Genomic DNA, 23924 nt, shown 5'->3' with positions numbered 1-23924 from the left:
AGGCGTGAGCCATACCATCATGTTGTTTTGGTTACTATAAGCCTTGTAATATATTTTGAAGTGAAGTAGTGTGATGCCTCCAGCTTTGTTCTTTTTGCTCAGGATTGCTTTGGCTATTTAGTTCTCTTTTTTTGTTCCATATGAATTTTAGGATTGTTTTTCTATGAAAAATATGATTTATATGAAAAGTGTACAATATATACATAAGATGTTATCAGTGGTTACCCGTGGGTGGTAAGATTATCAATGAGTAGAAAGTATAGCACTGATATATTTCAATGATTTTTTCTTTATTTTTTATTATCTGTATTGCTTACATCAAAGAAATGGTAACTTGGTTAAAAATAAAAACATTTTAAAGGAAAACTCTCAATCTCCCCTGTTTGGGGAAGCTTTCATCATCCCTCTCACATCACCCCAAATTGTACTTTGTGCTCATGGGGCATGTTTGTGTCATTGACAGTCCTAACCATCTCATTCTCAGTCCTCCAAAAAGACCAGAGTTTTCCAGACAACACAGTGGGCAGCTGGAAAGGGGTATGGGGGAAATGACTTTAACCAAGTTCAGGCTGAAGTAGAGATTCCCCCTTGAATACACAGGGAGTGGGCCATCTGCTCCACGGCAGTAGCCCATGTCTGTTTCTGTCAATACTCTATCACCAGCACCTTGCACCTAGAAAAGGATCAACTAATACTGGTGATCAAATAATCAGTAGGTCAATTATTTAATAGTGAGGCTAAAGTGGCCAGCAAAGCCAAGTCTGGACAAAGAAACTGAGCTACAGAGGTGAGGATTAAAGAAGGCATTATGGAGACAAAAGCTCTGAGAGCAAATACTGACTGAGTTTCTGCTATGTGTCTGGGATTGAGGATAAAGCAATGAAGAAAAAGACCAGGTCTAGCCATCATGGAAATGAGATTCTGGGTGAAACTAGATCAGAGGAAGAGAGGAAGAGAGAAGTATCTTTCTCTAGAGTTTGGTACCCTCTGCTTATGGCTTCCATTTTCTAAGTCCAAGGCTGCTGCTGAAATTTCATTGTTTTTCAGCAAAGTAAAGGAGATAAAACTGAAAATTTAGTCCATTGATGATAGACTGGATCAAGAAAATGTGGCACATATACACCATGGAATACTATGCAGCCATAAAAAAGGACGAGTTCATGTCCTTTGTAGGGACATGGATGAAGCTGGAAACCATCATTCTGAGCAAACTATCACAAGGACAGAAAACCAAAAACCGCATGTTCTCACTTCTAGGTGGGAATCGAACAATGAGAACACATGGACACAGGGTGGGGAACATCACACACTGGGGCCTGTCGTGGGGTGGGGTGAGGGGAGGGGGGAGGGATAGCATTAGGAGAAATACCTAATGTAAATGACGAGTTAATGGGTGCAGCATATCAACATGGCACATGTATACATATGTAACAAACCTGCACGTTATGCACATGTACCCTAGAACTTAAAGTATAATTTAAAAAAATGAAAATTTAGAGCAAGTGGCTGTTTTTAAGGTGACTAGGCAATTGCATTAATCATCTCCATTCACATCTTATTGGCCAGAGCCAGCTGCAGAGCTGGGATCTGTTCTCTAGCCATGAAGTCATGCCCCGATTAAAAATGGCAGATGGGGAAATACTGTTTATTTTTTTAAAAAAAGAAGAAAAGAACAGATACTAGGCAACAGTTAGCAATCTCCACCACACCTGTTTGTGGATTCTTAGGCTTTTTGATAGGAAAGAAAGACATGGAAGGAGAAAACCTTGACTCCTAAACTATTGCTCACAACTCAGCACACACCTTCCACAACCCCAGAAGGACTTAGTATCTTCACTTGTCAAGTAAAGGAGATGAGCCACTGATGTGCCACCATCGTGTTCCATGGTTCTTTCATGATTCTGTAATAAATTATTACAGAAATGTATATTTTGTTACTTTTACTGTGGAAGTATTTGACATGTTCATGGTAATGAGTGACACTTAGAAAACAACAGGCCGGGCGTGGTGGCTCACGCCTGTAATCCCAGTATTTTGGGAGGCCGAGGGGGGCGGATCATAAGGTCAGGAGATGGAGACCATCCTGGCCAACATGGTGAAACCTTGTCTCTACTAAAAATACAAAAATTAGCTGGACGTGGTGGTGCATGCCTGTAGTCCCAGCTACTCAGGAGGCTGAGGCAGGAGAATCGCTGGAACCTGGGAGGCGGAGGTTGCAGTGAGCCGAGATCACGCCACTGCCCTCCATCCTGGCTACAGAGTGAGACTCCGTCTCAAAACAAAAACAAAAACAAGAAAACACATTTTAAAAATAATCCCATCTGATAGCACAGAGTCACCCGTGTTCTAAAAGGCTGACAGCAGGAAGGACACCTGATGAGATCCCACCTTGCTTCCTTCCTCTCACATCACCAGGCCAAACAAGCTGTGCCTGGAGAAGCTCATGACTTCTGTGGCCCAGCGCCAAAGTCATCAAATTCTGAGCGTCTAAGAAGAATCTGGGACTTAGCAGCAGCTCCCACAGGGCATCTTTCCCTCCAACTTGTATCTGATTATTCTACCAGTGCAGGAAAATTCCCTGGAAGGCAAGGCTGGGAAAACTGAACCAATTATTAAATATTATTCACAATGGGAGATTTGTTCTTGTGCAGAAGGTCAGAGATAGCTGTCCCATTTCTTCTTAGCTCTCCTGCTTTCTCAATGTTCTTTCAGTTCACTGATTCCACAGGGAGAAGATTTCTACTCCCAGCACATCTTGTCTTCTGGCTTCGTTGCACCAAGGAAGGCTGCATGCCTTAACCATCATCAGAGCAGTAAGTACCTGGTCAGGAGAGCAGGGGCTTGAACTGGCAATCCTAAGGGAGGCTGTTGAACTCTTGATCAGCTTGAAGGATGAAATTTATACATGTGAACTTCTTAGATTTGGGAGCAGTGGAGTCTATTGCTGCATTTTTGTCAACCTCCAGCTTGGGATGGGCCAGCTCTTAGTGAAAGGTATCTGGCCCATTTCTCTCTTAGGTGGGAAAGTTCTAATCATCTAGAATGATTCAAAGCTTGTGAGAGACTATAGCTGATCCTGTTGGTTGGCAAGAGAGCCATTCTCTACCCTCTTCTCCATTGTTCCCTAGGTCTCAGGGTCTCAGCATCTAAACTAGCTAGGCTTGTCAAGGAATTTCCTCCAGAATAAAAACAGGCTCAAAAATAAAATAAAATAAAAATAAAAAAATAAAAATCCTAACATTGATACAGTTCTTCATATGTATTAAGCATTATCCTAAGAATTTTGCACATATCACCTTACTTAATGCTCAAAACAACCCAAAATGATAGACACTCTTATCACTCCCATTTTACAGACAGAGAAACTGAGCTCTGTCCTAAGCATTTTACCTGTATCAGGCCCTACACACTGAACATATCTGTGAATCTGTGGCTGGTGAGGAAGGAAAGCAGGTGCCATGCACCATCCACCATTCTCTTTCATTACTTCTGTTCCCAGAAATAGCCATGTCTGTGTTCTGGCAGTGATAGAGCGACAGCCAAGTGTCCACAGGGCAAGTGGCAACTTTTCTACCTGACAAGCCAGTAGAGTAATCTGGAGTGTTGTTCTTGGCTAAGTGGCTTCCAAACTATTTTCTCGCCCTCCTAGACAATCTATAAGCTCTTGATAGTTTTTAGAAAATTCACTTTCAGCCTGTGATGGTTAATATTGAGTGTCAACTTGATTGGACTGAAGGATGCAAAGTATTGTTCCTGGGTGTGTTTGTGAGGGTGTTGCCAAGGGAGATTAACATTTGAGTCAGTGGACTCGGAGAGGCAGACCCACACTCAATCTAGGTGAGCACTATCTAATCAGCTATCAGTGCAGCTAGGATAAAAGCAGGCAGAAGAACGTGGGAGGACTAGACTGGCTGAGTCTTCTGGCTTCCATCTTTCTCCCATGATGGATGCTTCCTGCCCCCGAACATCGGATTCCAAGTTCTTCAGCTTTTGGACTCATGGACTTACACCAGTGGATTGTCAGGGGCTCTCAGGCCTTTGGCCACAGACTGAAGGCTACACTGCTGGCTTCCCTACTTTTGAGATTTTGGCACTCGGACTGGTTTCCTTGCTCCTCAGCTTGCAGACGGCCTATTGTGGGACTTCACCTTGTGATCATGCAAGTCAATACACCTTAATAAACTCCCTTTCATATATCTATCTATCTTTAGCTCTGTCCCTCTAGAGAACCCTAATACACAGCCAGAGTGGTGTTCTGTTGTTGCAGCTGAGAGCACAGGCTGATACAATGTGTGAAGTACCTTGTACAATAAACATTGGTTTTCTCTTTTCTGCAGGTTGGCATTTTGCATCAAGTTTTTTTGTTTTTTGTTTTGTTTGTTTGTTTGTTTTGAGACAGCAACTAAATTTCTATTGTCCAGGCTGGAGTGCAGTGGCACAATCTCAGCTCGCTGTAGCCTTGATCTCCTGGGCTCAAGCAATCCTCTCACCTCAGCCTCTCAAGTAGTTGGGACTACAGGAACATGCCACCATGCCTGGTTAATTTTTATTTTTTTTCAGAGATGAGATCTCATTATGTTGCCCAGGCTGGTCTCGAACTCCTGGGCTCAAGCAATCCTCCCTTCTCGACCTCCCAAAATGTTGGGATTACAGGCACGAGCCACCCTGCCAGGTCTTTTGCATCAAGTCTTTAAGTGTTGTTTCATGTTTATGTCACTTATTAAGAATCACACACAAGATCGTCCTTTGCAGGGACATGGATGGGGCTGAAGGCTGTTATCCTTAACAAACTAATGCAGGAACAGAAAACCAAATACCTCATGTTCTCACTTATATGTGGGAGCTAAATGATGAGAACACTTGGGACACATAGTGAGAAACAACAAACATTGGGGCTTATTGGAGCGTGGAGGGTGTCAGGAGGGGGAGGATCAGGAAAAATAACTAATGGGTACTAGGCTTAATACCTGGGTGATGAAATAATCTGTACAACAAACCCCCATGACACAAGTTTACCTGTGTAACAAGACTGCACCTGTATGCCTGAACTTAAAAGTTTTTTTTTAAAAAATAATCACACATTTTGTTTTCATTATGTTAAATCCTGTGAGGTCTCAAGGTGAGTCTCCTTAATAGAGAATAAAAGATGCGTCATCACGTGATTCTCGAATGTGAGACTCCTACTGAAAAGCAAACAACATTCTTCTTCAATGTGTTGAAGAATAAAGAGGTGTGAGTAAGGATTTTCAGGTTTTTGTAGACAGTAGCACTGGACTCTTGTTGGCATCTATTCCCGCTTATTCCACCATTGAGACACACCAGGACAGTGACCCATCCTTTCCCCAGCTACCTAACTCACTCAATCATGTAGTGCGGTAGGTAGGAAGTCCTGTTGTCTTCAGCAGTGTGCCACCCACTGAACATGTCCCTTAATTCTTTCAAGCCCGGAGACAACTCCTTTTAAAAGAATTATTCAGCACAGTTCTTTATTATACTTTTATTGTTTGTATAATTCATTTTTGTCTGTTACAAATAAATTTCAAACTACAGAGTCACAGATGTTAATAAACTCGCCCAATGCATCACCTGCCTCCGAATTCCATAGTTTCCACTGCCTTGTGCTACTTGCATTCTGATTAGAGAATGGTAATGTGTGCCTCTCTGAATCAAGTTCAAGAATAAATGCCCTATCCTGGCTAACACGGTGAAACCCCGTCTCTACTAAAAATACAAAAAATTAGCCGGGCAAGATGGCGGGCGCCTGTAGTCCCAGCTACTTGGGAGGCTGAGGCAGGAGAATGGCGTGAACCCCAGGGGGTGGAGCCTGCAGTGAGCCGAGATCGCGCCACTGCACTCCAGCCTGGGCGACAGTGAGACTCCGTCTCACAAAAAAAAAAAAAAAAAAAAAAAGAATAAATGCCCTGTTAGGGGATAGTTGAAAGCCTGTTGTGCTTTGTGTGTGTGAGCTAAGGCCAAGCTAATCACTTCTCTGGGCAGCACCTCTCAGCTGCCTACTGAGTTCTTGGTGGATTGCTTAAAATACATATTAAAATGATGACTCTTCATAGTAAAAGTAAATTAATTGCTCTGTTATTCAAAGAAAAACTGCGGGAAAATATCTGGATTAGCAATGTGTTGATAAAATGACTTAAAGTTATACAGTATTCTAGGTGTATTTTAATATTTTACTTTATACAATTTTTATGTCATACTTAAAAACTATCCAGCACATATAACAACTTGCCTTTTAAAACTCCACAAAAGCAGTTTTCTGTGCAGTATGGAATCTTCCTGAGAAACTTAAGTTACAGATTTAGGAATTGTTCTAAGGAGGAATAAGGCACCAAGAAGTAAGTCGATGTCGATGCTGTCCCCCTTGTACCACAGTGTGCAGACATGGGTTGAGCTTCTTCCAAACAAGAGCTACAAAAGGCACAGAAAGTTGCCAAGGCAAAGCCAAAGAAACAATGTGTTTTGCCAAAATATTTGATAGCTCTGCCAGTTACATGAGAGACGTGGACATGGCACTAAACACGTTGACACAAATGGTGACTCAGGGCTAAAGGAAGACCTACTGGATGCTGCAATTACTGTGGATTGAGAGACACTGTTGTTGTAACAGGAAAGTATATATACAGTCATGTGTCGCATAACCACTTTTCAGCCAATGATGGCCCAAACAGTGGACCACATATATGATGACGGTCTCATAAGATTATAATACTGCATGTTTACTGTACCTTTTCCATGTTTAGATATGTTTAGATACACAAACATTTACCATCAGGTTAAAATTGCCCACAGTATTTAGTACAGACACACGCTGTACAGGTTTGTAGCCAAGGAGGAATAGGTGATACCATGTAGCCTGGGTGTGTAGTAGGTTATACCATCTAGGTTAGTGTAAGTACACTCTATGATGTTCACACAATGACAAAATCATCTAATGATGCATTTCTCTGAACATATCCCCACTGTTGGCATATGATGTATGCAGGCTTGTGTGCGTATGTTTGTGTATATATCATATGACTGTATACAGGCACGTGTGTGTGTGTGGGTGTATGCAGTCATATGCACTTACATATGTGTGTGTGTGTCCTTTCAAGTATTCAGTCTGAAATCAAAGGACTATATTTGAAAAGGTGCCTCAAACATTATAAGGTCAAGAACCATAACAAGAGGAAAATGGTGAGCCTTAGGAATTTAGAAAACGGGCATTAGGGCCCAGGTCATTCCCACAGCCTTTGGGTAAGCATGATGGTGGGTGAAAGTTGGGATGGTAAGAGAATTTTCTACAGCAAATGAGAATGGAGTAGGCAGACAGGGAGTAGTAGATTTACAAGTAAAATATGAGGTGTATGAGCAACCAGTAATCCAGTAGAGAAGTCACTTATAGGAAAAGTAATATATATTGTGAGGGGGTATTTATACATGTAGGTCAGAAAGTCCTTCGGGCCAGAGATGGCAAAGATACCCACGTTGGAACTACAGGGGGAAAGGAGGTAGAGATGAGGCACTGTAGTAATGAAGATAGACACACAAGGTCATGCACGGAGAAAAGAGCACCCAGCCCCTCACCACCTCTGTGGCTCCCTGGGACCCTCTAAAGCACTGTGCAAAATCCTTGTGACCACCCTCCCCTAAGGTCTCCACTGGCTCTGAACTTGAACATTCAAATGAGTCTTCCTAGGGGAAATTTCAAAAATTGATTTCTAATATTTTGATTTCTTGTTTGGAAGGGGATGTGGCCCAGGCAGCCACTTCAAGGGGTATCCTGTTGAGCAAGGACTCGATGAGTCCAGAAAGCAGCAACCAAAGTGGAAAGGGTCTTAAGAGGAAAACAGCAGGTCACCCAGGAGACTGACCGGGCCCCGATTCTGAAGACATTCTGCAGGGGGAGCTAATGGCAACTTGGGGCAAGTCTGATTCTCACTCAGAACTGGTCCCAAACCCCCATCCTCATGTCGAGCCAAGACTAAACTCCCACAAGGATGTCTGCCAGGGGAGAAGGGGCTAGTGAAGAATCCCTGGACTGACCATGGTGGCTACAGCTACAAAGGCTCCTGTGGGAAACTGGATTGTCAAGCAGGGGAGGAAGAAAGGAACCAACACTGTTGAGTGCTTGCTTATTTAGGAAGCTCTGTGCTGGACTCAATTTTTGCTGTCGTCTTTAGTACTTACCACATTTTAACAGGGGTAAGTTTTGTAATCCTTATTTGAGTGGCAAGGAAGTTGAAGTTTAGAAAGGTTAGGCATTTTGTTCAAGATGACAGCATGATGTCAAAATATGAATCCAGAAATGCCTGACTCCAACATTTAGGCTATTTTCAATAAATTGTGGTCATTCCCTGAAGGAGTCTCAAATTAATTTATTAATTCTTTGTTCAACACATATGGTTTATTTTCTTTATTTTTGCTTTTATTGAGACAAGGTCTCAATCTGTCACTCAGGCCAGAGTGCAGTGGTGTGATCACAGCTCCCTGCAGCCTCAACCTCCCAAGCTCAAACAATCCTCCCACCTCAGTCTCCAGAGTAGCTGGGACTACAGGTGCACAACACCATACCCAGGTAATTTTTTTGGAGATAATGTCTCACTGTTATTCCCAGGCTGGTGTAAAAACTCCTGAGCTCAGGCGATCCTCCCGTCTCGGCCTCCCAAAGTGCTGGGGATACAGGTGTGAGCCACCATGCCTGGCTTATGTTTGTTTCAAAACTAGAAAATCTCCAGATGTTAAAAACTAGGCACATATTTTTATATAACAATGAATTGAAAGATATTTTTAACTGAAGGATAATAAAAAGAGGCATATCAAAACATAAGAGCTGCAGCTAAAGCAGAACTCAAGGGAAAATATATCATCCTAAAATCTATGTATACAAAAAAGAAAACAAGCTGAAGGATCAGTGATCTAAACTTCCATCTCAAGAAGCTGAATACGTAAATCTACCCAAAGAAATCAGAAAGCATTTCTATGTTTCCAATGATAAAGAGAAGAGCAAAACCCGATTAAATAGAAAAAAATCAATGAAGCTAAAGCTTAGTTCTTTGAAAAAGTAATACAATTGTTAAAGCCGTCAAGCAAGGTTAATCCATGAAGAAAGAGAGAAAATATAAGCTGCCAGTACCAGCAACAAGTATATTTTAACTGTATACTACATATATAAAACACTGAGCATGAAGAGGAGGAGGAAGACAGGGGAAGAAAAACATGTGTTTTGGAGCCATCCAGAAGAACTATATTCCAGATTCCATTCTAGTCAATTTAATCCAATATGCATTTGTTGGAAGAGAATATAAACTACTATTAGTTTGGTATGAAAGGCCTAGAAGGAAAAAGCACCTGAATTTTGGAGTTGGACAGAGTTGAGTTCAAATTCAGTCTCTAGCTTGATACTAAATGTAGGACTTACGGTAAATTATTAGGTTGGTTCAAAAATAATTGTGGTTTTGCCATTCCTTTCAGTGGCAAAACTTGCAATTACTTTTGCACCAACTTAAATATATAACCTCTCTGAGCTCCCATTTTCTCATCTAAAAAATGAAATAATACCAACCTCACAGCACTGTTGGAAGGGTTAGAGGTAAAGCACCAAGTACGTGGGTAGCTTATATCCTACAGAATAATTTTCACCAACATGACCCATGACCATGAAGTTTATAGTTTGACTATCTGTAGGAAGGGTACAAAAATACATGATGCAACAAGGTCATTCATTTGGAAATGTAATGCTTTCTGAAAAACTTGAGCATTCACTTTTCTTCACTTGCCTGTTCTAATAAGAGAGGTTTGGTGTGGTGATTTTTCAATAGAAAGGATGTTACCAATATATAAATAACATAAAAGGATCACATGAGAATTAAAGTGAAGTAACTTAATATACAATTTTCATTCTAATCTTATACGATAATTTTTCTTGACTATTGATAGATCACAATAAAGGTATGCTGATGATATAAGTTATTTTAAGACTTTGGGGAAAAAGGCTTCCGTCTCTGGCATTGACCTTATTGTGGAGGACCCTCCAAAATCTTCAGCTCTGCACCAGCAGGTATGCTGAGTCATGTATGATGACATAAACCACAAGGAGTCAAGGAGCTAAAACAACCACAGCGACTGGCTCAGATCTCAGATGTGCAAGATGAATCCTCAGGATTTTTCACACACTGAAGAAACTTGTCAGGTCTATGACAAGAAAGCAAAAAAGGAAATCAAGAGACCGTAGGATACATCTGTCGTCCAATTCGCTAATGGAGGAAGCCCCTTTTTTAGCGACGACAAGGTGCACAGACCACTTAGCATCCATATAAACTCCTCTCCTGCAGTGACATGTCGGGAGGGGAGCTATCCATGCCACCTGATGGTCAAAAAAACAGCAGGAGCAGCAACCAAGGCCAGGGACCCCCACAGCTTCTGTGGCTAATTTGCTTTCCTCTCTTCCGAAGCTTCCTGAGGGAGTGTTGAATCCAGGGTCAGAGGCAGAGTCTGGGAAAAAGCTGGAGACCCTCAGCAAGGGGACCAAACTTGCTTTGAAACAAACCTTAGATAAGTACCTAACAGGTGAATGACTATTATTTTCATAAAAATTAGCTAAAGCAACAGGATCCAATAGGAGTGGCTGGCACATGAATAGGGGGATGGTGGATAGCGAGGAATGGGGTTCTTTAAATTTGATTTTGCTAAATATGAGCCAAGGAAGAGAGAGATACTCAGAAGCAGCTGCCAGCACCCCTGGGCTTCTGGAAGGAAGAGGTGTCAGAACCTGCCCTTGTGATGTGTCACCTGGTTCCCATATGGGCCACTGTCTGTACAAGTCCAAATGGAAGCCATGCCCATATTTTCTTTCCAGATGGAGAATGAGCGAGCTCACTTGGAGCCTAAAGCAGACACAAATGAGGGGAGTTGACGAATTATAATATAAAGGTCTTCTGGTCATTTATGAGAAAAAGGATAATGTTTCATAAGACAAAAAAGGTAAAAGAGTATTGGGGATAAGACCATCTCTATTTCCCAGTCTTTGTCTAGGTTTCTACTATTCTATTTTCTCCATGCAACATATCTTTGAACAGCTTAGACTGGTCAGATATCTGCAAGATTTCTTTTACAGTTGCTCCTTCATTCATTCTTTCTGTTTTCCTGTCTAACTGCTGTAGAATGCTCATGGCCTTTTCTGGCAGTTTCCAGATAGAAGCAAGGTGACTGATGGGGAATTCAGGTCATTTGGGAAACAAAAGCCATCAGTAGAGTCTCCAGAATCTATCCTTCTGCTTTTCTGATGTGGTTAGTGAGAGAAGGTAGTGACATGGAAACAGGAACAATATTCTAGCATCTCAGCTTCTACCTCCTTTGAACAGCTTTTCCTCTCTGCATCAATCTTGTTCCAAGATATTATACGTGGAAAAATCTCCAAAGATGCTTCTACCAATGAGTACCTACCTACACCATTGGTCACAACTGCTTAAAAATGAGTGAGGGGTCTCAGTTTTGAAACTAGAATTATAGGTGACTTTAAAAAATATATATCTATCTGTAATTTTAAACTGTTTTCTAATAAACACAAATTATTAGAAAAATTTTGTAAATACTTTTTTTTTAAATTTAAAAAAGATAGATTTTGGTAGACTGCCGTGTGACGCCTTGTCATGTGTTAGGCATCTGTACTCAGATCCAACTAAGGAAGCTTCGCTTGCAAAATGATGTCAAGTCACAAGGATTTTACAACTTGGGAGAAAGGGCTTAGCAAAACATTCCCTTGCTCCCCTGAAACCTAGTAGGCCAGTGAACCCTGGACTGGGCCACTCACACTGGGAACGAAAAAATATGCCATCAAAGGTTGTGTCAGCTTTAGAGGCAAGTCCTACTTGGGATCAATAGAGACGGATGAGGAAAGGCAGCCAAGTGAAGGCCACTAGCTTGGATACCTTCTGGACTTGGCTTGGAAGGAGGGACAGAGATCACCAGAGGTTGCCATCTGTGATCATCATCAAGGCCCAAGAAAGATTCACACAGCCCTCCAAGCTCAGAGGAGGCTAAGGAAAAAAGGAAATTCTACAGGTGACAAGACAGTCATTTTTTTCTTCAAGAAGAAATTAATTACCTGTAGATATTCTTGCAGGAAAATTGAATATTCCTTTTGCTTATAATCGATTCCAGCTCTTTTATGGTGGGATCCTGGCATAAGTCTCTGGGGAAGAAAGAAGAAAGTATTAAAATTACAAGATCTCACAAACATTTTTGGAGTCTCTTTGTTTTTGTAGCAGGCCCTGGACAAGGCCCTTGGATAAAGAGGTAAAGTAGAGGTAAATCCTCTAAGAGCTCCTGGGTCAGCAGGAGAGCTGAAGTGTCAAGCAGTTAAATATCCTTTGTGGAGATAAAGTTAAGAGGCTGTTGGGATTCATGTACATTCATGTACTTTCATTTCCTGAGTCAATTTGTTCCCAGTGTGTTCTTGTGACTGTGGATTCTTTTGTGGACTGATTCATAAAATAACTCTTGGGTACAAAGTAGTAAGATATACCTGGAATCTTCTCTTCCACCATGTATCACCCAGGCCTCTAGTGTCTGAACCTTCTCTGGTTGCAAATTATGGACTTCCACACTCCCAAAAGTGCTAAAATAGAAGAAACAAAGAACCCCAAACGTCAACCCCAAACGAAAGCATCCACACCCCCCTTAACAACCAGCAGGCAGAAAGGCACTGGCTAGGACCTATCTTTTAGAGTTGACACATCAAATTGCAAATCAATCAATAACGTTTTCTTATTCAGCATGACCCTCGGTTAACAAGATTCTCAAAATAAAATTCTTAATTTGTGCATTAATGTTGATTCTTTAAATATTTGCTATTTGAAGAGTGGTCCTTAGACCAACCTAATGAACATCACCTGGGAACTCATTAGAACTGCAGAATTTCAGCCAGGCATGGTGGCTCATGCCTGTAATCCCAGCAATTTGGGAGGCCGAGGCAGGCAGATCATGATGTCAGGGGATCGAGACCACCCTGGCTAACACTATGAAACCCCGTCTATACTAAAAATACAAAAAATTAGCCGGGCGTGGTGGTGGGTGCCTGTAGTCCCAGCTATTCAGGAGGCTGAGGCAGGAGAATGGCGTGAACCTGGGAGGCTGAGCTTGCAGTGAGCGGAGACCATGTCACTGCACTCCAGCCTGGGCAACAGAGCGAGACACCATCTCAAAAAAAAAAAAAAAAAAAAGGAAAGAAATGTAGAATTTCAGCCACTATAACCTGCTGAAATGATCTGCAGTTGAACAATCCCCACATGATTCACATGCTCAGTGAAGTTTGAGAGGCAATGCTTTGAAAGACTATGGTTGCCTGCCCTAATCCCATTCCTAAACTCTTCCCTGTTAGTCTCTGACAACTGACACTCTGGTTTCAAGTGCTTGAACCATAATATCAGATCATAAAATTCTGAAATGTTAATGCTTTTACCCAAAAAAATTGGGATCAGAAGACAAAAGGACAAATGCTTCCTTGTAGAATTAAATATTAAAACAGGAGAGAAGAAAAATTAATTTGGGGCACCTAGAGTTTATAAAGCAAATTAATATATGCTTCCTCCTTTCAGTCAGCCTTATGTGGGATTAGAGAACAAAAATTAGAGAACAAAGGCCAAAAAGGTAATCAACATAGTAAAAGCTGTAAGTATAGAAGGAGATCAGCCAAGGAAGGCACAGGTGTGGCCAGATTCAGTGGTGAGGATCAGCAAATGAGAATAATAGCTGATTCTCATTGAGCACTTTCTCTGTTGTCAGGCACAGAGCTCAGCATTTTTCATCTGTTGTCTCAGTTAATCTTCCCATCACCATCAACTCTTTGGTACATATTCAGGGGCTCACAGAGGTTGACTGCCCTGCCTGAGGTCACACAGATAATATGTAATGACCGCCAGTACCTGCTTTCAACCACTACAGTACATTGTTGACAATGTCTGCAAAAAGATAATGAAGGCCAAGAGCCCAGCACAGTTCCCGATGTTCCCAGTAGTAGTTTTACTACTGAATTGGGGTACACAATTTTCCTGGAGGAGAGGAGAGTCAAGGCAGGTCTTCATGTATGGTGAGGATTTAGACAGAAGGGAGCAGGGGAGCAGGGGAGGCAGGTCATATGGGGGAACGGTGTGAACAATGGTGAGCAATGGGTAGGGTGGAGGGTAACGGGAGAGAAAGCTGAGAAAATTACACCAGGCCTGCCAAAGTTAAGAGCAGGGGCTAGATACAGTGCAGTGGCCATTAGAACCTGGTAGACAATTTTTGGCAAAGGAGAAATCAGACAAACACATTGACTTAGGAGACAACTCTCTCCACAGAATTCAATATTTTTACCTTTTTTGGCCCAAATCTTCAGAACTGACCTGAAACATGAAAAGCATATTCTTTCTAGAGATGAAATATCCACTGTGATATTTGCAACAGGATACTTGCAAACAGGATGCAAAATAAATGTGTACCTGTTTTTGTCAAAGATTTTACTGCGGGATCCATTGAGCATCACATGGACCACATCACAGGCAGCTTCTGCAAACTTAAAAAAAAAATGCCCACCATTCATCATGCAAACTTAATCACCATCCTCCAGCAGTTTCATTCAAAACAATACTTAGCAATAGCTGGTTAAGGAAGGATATCCTATATGGTTTTAGCACAGGAATGTCAGGTCTACACAATTTTCATTCCAAGCCACTGGACGGATTATACTTCATATCAGAGTTCTTGAAGCAGTTGCTCCAATCTCTAAGTGAACAATGTTCAGTGTTATAGTTCATAGAGCTGGTGGTTCAGTGGTTCAGAAGTCAGAAGTCAGAAGTCCAGATGAGTAAGAGGAATGTCTAGAGGAGGAAGGTGAAAGTGCTTTCTCAGTGTCATGCACTGTAGACACTATGCTTCATTTAGTGGGAGCAGGTGGATGATTCAGGGATAAGGGAAATGGGAACACCACAAAAGGGGAAACTGAGGAGAAAACAGGTGACCCTCAGGCCTGGAAAAGCACAGAGAGAAAGGAGGACTGAATAAGTGAATGAATAAATATGCTTGAGCAAAGAGTCTTATTTCTCCATGCAAGAAACATTCAGCAGGAATCTTTGTTAGACTTTGGAAAAAATGAAATGAACAAAATAGTGTTCTATATGCTCCCTCCAGGAGGCCTACCCAACCCCTGGGACTAGCTCAAGTCCCCTTCTCTGACTCTGACAGCACCTTACATTCCCTCCACATTATCCAACTGTATTGTATTATAATGATGAGTTTAACCTACCCACAAAAATTAAAAATTAAAAAAAAACACGGCCTCTGTTATCAGAAAAAGAAAGGGACAAGTCTGAAAAAAGAAGTCCATCCACATACGTCCATGAGTGATTGGCAAAATAAAGGTGCTGGTAGCTCACAAGGGCAGGACGCCTTCAATCACGTGCATCTCTGTATTCCTAGTGCCAGGGGCTGAGTGGGGAACACAAGGAGGTTCTTGATACATATAAAATGTGACTTGGCTTTAAAAGATTTTAGCAACAGCACTGCCCTAAAACATACCATAGAGTAGTGAAATGGAAACTATTCTCAGAAAAAGCAAACAAACAAAAACTATAAAGTGCCCATGAATGTTCACTGTCCATAGTAAGTACTCAATGAATTATTTTTGAAGTGGGTAGATTTTGGGTTATGTTATAGGATGGTGGTATCTCATTTAAACATTGCAGTAACCCTATGGAACAGGTATATTTTGATTTCCATTTGACAAATGAGGAATCGGAAGATCAGAATGAGTAAAGGAATCTGCCCAAGTTTAAACATGGTCTCCTTATGTCAACTTCCAGGCTGTTTTTCTGTTTCCATCATACCAGGGTTTACATGAATCCCCCTAAGACAGAGGTTTAGCTAGGTCCCAACCTAGAGTTAAGATCAAACCTGTCATTTAAAAGACAGAACCAATAAGCAGATTCAAAGAACAAAATTGAAGAGCATGGCTTTGGAATCAGGGAGGCCTAGGTTAGGCTCTTAGGTCTGTAACTTATTAGCCCAGGGAACTTGGATGAGTCACTTAACTTCTGAGTCTTAGTTTCTTCACCTTTAATGTAGGGATTTGTCACACTATCTATGGGGATGACTCAATGGGAATGACAGAGGAACGTACTTCAAGGCTTGTCACAGATATGCTGCTATGATTTGAATGTATGTATTTCTTATGTTGATACCTAAGACCAATGTGATGGTAATAAGTAGTGAGTCCTTTAGGAGATAATTGGGCCCTAAGGGTTCTGCCCTCATGAATGGGATTAACACCCTTATGAAAGGGCTCCAGGGAACTAGCTAGGTTCCTTTAGCCCCTCTGCCTCTGCCATGTAAGGACACAGCAAGAAGGCACCATTTTGGAAGCAGACAGCAGCCCTCACCAGACATTGAATCTGCTGGCACCTTAATCCTGGATTTCCCAAGTATCCAGCACAATGAGAAAATAAAACTCCTGTTTGAAAAAAATTACCAAGTCTCAGGTAGTTTGTGATAGCAGCACAAATGGACTAAGACATATGCACTTAACAAATACATTTCCACCTGCCCCAGTTCCTCAGATGTCTAAGTTTAATTCTGAAAGTTATAATTAGTGTATTGTTACTCCCACCTTCTTCTTTCATTTCTTTCTTCCTTCCTTTCTCTTTTTTTCCCTAATACACTTGAAAAGAAATGTTTCCTTGTCCACTTAACACTGAAGCAAGTTACAAGATAAATAAATATACACAGGTAGCTTTGAGTAAAGTCAGAAATAGATGGGGGTATATGTGCACAATGGAATTGTATTCAGGAATTAAAAAATGTATTCCTGGCCAGGTGCAGTGGCTCACCCCTGTAATCCCAGCACTTTGGGAGGCCAAGATGGGTAGATCACCTGAGGTCAGGAGCTTGAGACAGCCTGGCCAACATAGTGAAACCCTGTCTCTACAGAAAATACAAAAATTAGCCGGGCATGGTGGCCCATGGCTGTAGTCCTAGCACCTTGGGAGGCCAAGGCTGGCAGATCACCTGAGGTCAGGAGTTTGAGACCAGCCTGGCCAACATGGTGAAACTCCGTCTCTACTGAAAATACAAAAATTAGCCGGGCATAGTGGCCCACACCTGCAGTCCCAGCTACTGGGGAGGCTGAGGTAGGAGAATCGCTTGAACTTGGGAGGTGGTGGTTGCAGTGAGCCGAGATCACGCCATTGCACTCCAGCCTGGGTGACAGAGCAAGACTCCATCTCAAAAAAAAAAAAAAAAAAGTATTCCTGTCATTTGCAGCAACATAGAAGGAACTGGAGGGCATTATGTTAAGTGAAGTAAGCCAGAAACAGACGGTTAAATACTACATATTCTCACTCATATGTGGAAGCTAAAATTAAGTTGATCTTATAGAAGTAAAAGGCAGAACAGAGGCCACTATAGGCTAAGAAAAGTAGGAGGAGGAGGAGATAGGTAGAGATTTGTTAAAGGATACAAAATTATAGTTAGATAGGAGGAATAAATTCTGGTGTTCAATAACACTGTAGGATGACTATAGTTAATAATATGTAGTTTCAGCTAGCCAGAAGGGGGATATTCAATGCTCCCAACACAAAGAAATGATAAATGTTCGAGATGACAGATATGTTAATTACCCTGATTTCATCACTATACCTTATATGTATCACCACATCACTATATACCCCATAAATACGTAAAATTATTATGTATCAATTTTTTCTAAAAAAATAGGTAGAGGGTGGAGTGGTGAGTTTTTCCCAGCCTAGATTCTGAATCTGGAGTCAGACAGCTTGGGATAAACTCCCACATATGCCTCTTACTAATTCTGTACATTTAGTAGATTCCTTGTTTACTTGTACCTTCACGTTGTTATGTGTTAAATGGTTACAATACTCACGGCACCTGCTTCACAGGGTTCTGGTGAAGATGCAAGTTATTAGTTCATGTAAAGATCTGAGGACTGTACCTGCCACATAGTAAGGGGTCTATACATGTAGATTGTTACGACTGTCCCAGGTATCTAAGATTGACTAATACCTGAATCAGAGGATTAAACCAAGCCCCAGGTTCCTGGTAGCCAAAGTCAGAGTGTGTACGTGCAAAGATTCTGCAACTGGAGCCCATGGACCCTCTAAGAATGTTCTAAAATTGGATGTGTAAATTTTCTGGCATGTGCTTCTGAACCTTTTTCTCAGGAATGAATCCTATATTTTCATTCCTAAAAGTATTTGTAATCCAAAAGTGTTAAAACCAGGCACTGACTGGATAACGTCTTAAGTTCTGTGGTCTCCAAAGCTCTAGAATTTCACTACTTGGTACTTACCCTGCGGGAAACCGTTTTCCAGAATACCGAAACAGGGTTGTTGCTGCAGTCCTTTCTCCAGTCTGGGCAAGATTGATAGTTTATTTCTAAAAGACATAGTTTGTAGAAAATAAAGTGGAAAACAGAGAGTATAAATAAGCTGTACTCTTCCCTGGCTGTTCAATCATAGTGGAACCATTTTCCAATGTGTCACTGCCAAGACGGAGGCTGGAGAATGGATACATTTTGACCCAATTTAACTAAGTGTCCCCTGAATTCCTTCCAAGTTCTTACCTTATCTTCCAAATCCCAGATGGGAACACAGTGGCAAGTTTTGAGTCATGGTTCTGGGAAATGCTACCAAAAGTTCATCTGACAGAGACAAGCCCTCTAGATTATCCCCAGTCCAGGAAGAATTAGAGGTAAAACCAGTCCTTCAGTGGTTGCTTTTGCCAACTGCTTTTCTGCTTCCTGACAACTCTCTCTTGCTGAGTTTCCTGCCCCACTTCTTAAGTCTTCACCACTTACTCTCAGATGGCCTCAGAGTCTTCCTACACTTGCCCTCATCAAGGCAGTCTTAGCCCTGAGTGAAGTACAATGGACACAGAGCATGAATACATAGTTTCTGTGTCATTTCTCCCAAGGATATCTGCCTTAATGCACATTTATTGAGTTTTAGGTCTTAGAGGTAGAAAGATAAAATAGAAAAATTAGATGGGAACTTTGCCTTCAGAGAGCACATGATATAGTAATTCTAGGAGTCTTGTAATGATTAAATGCTTTAAAATCAAAACCACACAAATAAAAAAGAAACATTCCCATGTGTAGATATAAATAATTATTGTGGAGTCAAAAGGAATTATCTTCCCAACAGAGGTAAAAATGTTGATGGTGGAATGGACATACATTTCATAAGGTGCTTTAAAGTATATATGTTTTCATGAAAATAAACCTCTTTTATCTTCACAACGACATCTGGAGAGAATTAATCACCTACTAACTGAAGAGCCCTTGGGCCCTGAAAAACCAGAAGTGATACCCAATTAGTATGTCATGGGCCTTGGGTGAGACTCTGTGACTTGCTGGCTTCAGGTACAGCCACAGAGAGGTAGAGCACCAACTGGGCTTGGGGTCCCTGATTCTAGGATGTGGCTCTTGGATAGCATTTCTGGGCCTGCCCTGGGCCAGAGGGGAGCCCACTGCTTTGAAGGGTGAGTCCCAGGCCAGGCAGCATTAACCACAAGCTGACTGAAGAGTCCTTGGGCCTTGGAATATTAACAATACACTGGCAGTACTCCCTGTGGGCCTGTGGTGGTGGTGGCCATGAGGTGAGGCTCCTCTGCCTTAGAAAAGGGGAAGACAGCATGGGAAGGACTGTGTCTTGTGGTTTCAATGCCAGCTTAGTCACAGTACAATGCAATACTAGGTAGACTTCTAAGGTGTTTTACTCTAGTGCCTGGCTTCTGGATGGCACCTCTGGACCAACCCAGGGCCTTGGGAAACTTGCCAACCTGAAGAGAAGAACACGGGTCTGGCTGGCTTTCTCACCTACTGATTGTAGAGCCCCAGAGCCTTGAGCAAATATAGATGGCAGCTAGGAAGTGGTTACTGCAGGCCCTGGGCAAGTGCTGTACTGGCTTCAAGTCTTACCCAGCAAAGTCCTAGTTGCAGTGGAGTGTGTCACCAGCTTTATGTGGGTCAGAACAGAAAGAGAGAGATTCTGGGAGAAAGTAAAGGGACTAGAAAAAGAATCTCTGCCTGGTAATCCAGAGAATTCTTCTAGATCTTGTCCAAGACCATCAAGGTGGTACCTCCATGAGTGTGTACAAGACCCACAGCATTACTAGGCTTGCAGGGCCCCCTACAGCAGATACAACGTAGATCACAACATCCGAGTCCTTCAAAATATCTGGAAAGCCTTTCCAAGGACAAGTACAAACAGGCCCAGGTTGTAAAGACTACAATAAATACAATGCCTAGATACAGAAAAATATCTACAAGTATCAAGACCATCCAGGAATACATGACCTCACCAAATGGATTAAATAAGACATCAGAGATCGATCCTGAAGAAACAGAGATATGTGAGACAGAGAATTCAAAATAGCCATGTTGAGGAAACTGAAAGAAATTCAAGAATTCTATCAGATAAATTTAACAAAGAGATGGAAATAATTAAAAAGAATCAAGTAGAAATTCTGGAGCTGAAAAGTACAAATAACACACTGAAGAATGCATCAGAGTCTTTTTATAACAGAACTGATCAAGCAGAAGAAAGAATTTGTGAGCTTGAAGACAGGCTATTTGAAAATACACAGTCAGAGGAGACAAAAGAAAAAAGAATAAAAAACAATGAAGCACACTGGCAGGATCTAGAAAATTGCCTTAAAAGGGCAAATCCAAGAGTTATTGGCGTCAAAGAGGAGGTAGAAAAAGAGATACAGGTAGAAAGTTTATTCAAAGCAATAATAACAGAGAACTTTGCAAACCTAGAGAAAGATATCAATATCCCAAGTACAAGAAGGTTATAGAACACCAAACAGATTTAACCCAAGAATACTGCCCCAAAGCATTTGATAATCAAACTCCCAAAAGTCCAAGATAAAGAAAGGATCCTAAAAGCAGCAAGAGAAAAGAAACAAATAGCATACAAGGGAGTTTCAGTACATCTGGCAGCAGACTTTTCAGTGGAAACCTTACAGGCCAGATGAGAGTGGCATGACATATTTGAAGTGCTGAAAGACAAAAAAAAAGTTTTTACTCTAGAATAGTATATCTGGTGAAAATATCCTTCAAACTTGAAGGAGAAACACAGACTTTTCCAGACAAACAAAAGGTGAGGGATTTAATTAACACGAGACCTGTCCTAGAAGAAATGCTAAAGGGAGTACTTCAATTAGAAAGAAAAGGATATTAATGAGCAATAAGAAATCATCTGAAGGTACAAAACTCACTGGCAGTAGTAAGTACACAGAAAACCACAGAATGTTATAACACTGTAACTATGACGTGTAAACTACTCTTGTCTTAAGTAGAAAAACTAAATGATGAGCCAATCAGAAATAATAACTACAATAACTTTTCAAGACATATAAAGTACAATAAGACATAAATAGAAACAACAAAAAGTTTTAAAGTGGGAGAATGAAGTTAAGGTATAGAGTTTGTATTAGCTTTCTGTTTGCTGTCTTTGTTCCTTTATGCAAACTGTGTTAAGTTGTTATCAGCTTAAAATAATGGGATATAAGATACTATTTTTAAGCCTCATGGTAACTTCAAACTCAAAAACATATAACAGTTCCACAAAAAATAAAAAGCAGGAAACTGAAAAAATCACCTTCACTGAAAGGAAGACAGAAAGGAAAGAAAGAAGGAAGAGAAGACCACAAAACAAACAGAAAACAAGTAACAAAATGGCAGGAGTAAGTCCTTACTTAAAAATATAACATTTACATCAAATGTAAATGGACTAAACTCTACAATCAGAAGGCACAGAGTGGCTCAATGGATAAAAATGAAACTAGACTCCTATCTCAAATCACATACAAAAATAAAATCAAAATAGATTAAAGATTTAAATCTAAGACCTCAAACTATGAAACTACTACAAACTACTACAAGAAACCATTGGGGAAACTCTCCATGACATTTGTCTGGGCAAAAAAAATTATTGAGCAATACCCCATGAGCACAGGCAACCAAAGCAAAATGAACAAACAGGATCACATCAAGTTAAAAAGCTTCTGCACAGCAAAGGAAACAATCAACAAAGTGAAGAGAGAGCCCACAGAATGGGAGAAAATATTTGCAAACTACCCATTCAAGAAGGCATTAAAAACCAGAATAGATAAGTAATTCAAACAACTCTGTAGGAAAGAAATCTAATAATCCAATTAAAAATGGGCAAAAGATTTGAATACATATTTCTCAAAAGAAGACATACAAATGGCAAACAGGCATATGAAAATGTGTTCAAATCATTGACCATCAGATAAATGCAAATCAAAACTATCATGAGATATCATCTCACCCCAGCTAAAATGGCTTTCATCCAAAAGTCAGGCAATAACAAATAATGATGAGGATGTGGAGAAAGGGGAACCCTTGTACACTGTTGGTGGGAATGTGAATTAGTACAACCACTATGGAGAACAGTTTTGAGGTTTCTCAAAAAAATAAAAATAGAGCTATTATATGATCCAGCAATGCCACTGCTGGATATATACCCAACAGAAAGAAAATCAGTCAATGGAAGAGATATCTGCACTCCCATGTTTATTGCAGCACTGTTCACAATAGCCAAGATATGGAAACAATCTAAGTGTCCATCAATAGATAAATGGATAAAGAAAATGTGGTATTTATACACAATGGAGTACTATTCAGCCACAAAAAAGAATGTGTTCCTGTCATTTGCAACAACATGAATAGAACTGGAGGTCATTATGTTAAGTGAAATAAGCTAGACACAGAAAGATAAACATAGGATGTTCTCACTTATTTGTAGCATCCAACAAATCAAAACAACTGATCTCATGGACATGGAGAATAGAAAAATGGTTACCAGAGGCTGGGAAGTGTAGCAAGACATTGTGGGGAGGTGGGGATGGTTACCAAAAAATAGTTGGAATGAATAAGACCTACTATTTGATAGCACAATATGGTGACTGTAGTCAATAACAATTTTGTTGTACATTTTAAAACAAGCTTGTCCAACCCATGGCCCATGGGTCTCACGCAGCCCATGACAGCTTTGAATGCAGCCCAACACATAAGTTCAATTCATAAACTTTCTTAGAAATTAGGAGACATTTTGTGATTTTTTTTAGCCCATCAGCTATCATTAGTATTAGTGTATTTTATGTGTGGCCCAAGACAATTCTTCTTCCAATGTGGCCCAGGAAAGCCAAAAAATTAGACACCCCTGTTTTAAAATAACTAAAAGAATAAAATTGGATTGTTTTTAACACAAAAGATAAATGTTTATGGGGAAAGAGACATTTTTCATGATGCAATTATTATGCACTGTATATCTATATCAAAACATCTCATGTACACACATCCCATATATACACCTATTATGTATGCACAAAAATTAAAAATTAAAAAACAAACAATAACAAAATACATAAGGAACTCAAACAACTCAAAAACAAGAAAAAAAATCAATTTAAAGGTGGGCAAAGGACCTGAGTAGACATTTTTCAAAAGACATACAAATGGCCAACAAATATATTTTAAAATGCTCAAGCTTCCTAATTAATAGGGAAACAAAAATTAAAACCACAATGAGACATCATCTCACACCTGTCAGAAGGGTATAATCAAAAAGATGAAAGGTAACAAGTATTGGTAAGAATGGGAAGAAAGGGAATTATTTGTACACTATTGGGAAAGTAAATTAGTATACCCATTATGGAAAATGTGATGAAAGTTCCTCAACAAACTAAAAATAGAATACTACCATATGATCCAGAAATCCCACTTCTAGGTATTTACCCAAAAGATTTCAAATCAGTTTGTCAAAGAAATACCTGCTCCCCCATGTTCATTGCAGCACTATTTACAATAGCCAAGATATGGAATCAGCCTGAGTCCATCAACAGATGAA

General features: G+C 40.6%; 1 protein-coding gene across 1 annotated transcript in view; it reads right to left on the bottom strand.

The window, feature by feature from the left end:
* Positions 1-5482: 5482 nt before the first annotated feature.
* The window catches only part of CD38 (CD38 molecule), a 68010-nt gene continuing 49568 nt past the window's right edge, over positions 5483-23924 (bottom strand). Inside the window, exons 4-8 of the mRNA XM_003826799.6 lie at positions 18335-18420; positions 14475-14548; positions 12521-12613; positions 12101-12187; positions 5483-10188 (exon numbers count right to left, since the gene is read on the bottom strand). Of these exons, the coding sequence (XP_003826847.1) occupies positions 10125-10188; positions 12101-12187; positions 12521-12613; positions 14475-14548; positions 18335-18420 (404 nt within the window). The 3' untranslated portion in view covers positions 5483-10124. The remainder of the gene's footprint in view (positions 10189-12100; positions 12188-12520; positions 12614-14474; positions 14549-18334; positions 18421-23924) is intronic.

The sequence above is a fragment of the Pan paniscus genome, chromosome 3 (genome assembly GCF_029289425.2).
Source record: "Pan paniscus chromosome 3, NHGRI_mPanPan1-v2.0_pri, whole genome shotgun sequence".
NCBI lineage: Eukaryota > Metazoa > Chordata > Mammalia > Primates > Hominidae > Pan > Pan paniscus.
Note: the sequence above shows the minus strand (reverse complement) of the source record. Positions and strands in the feature narration are given on the sequence as shown.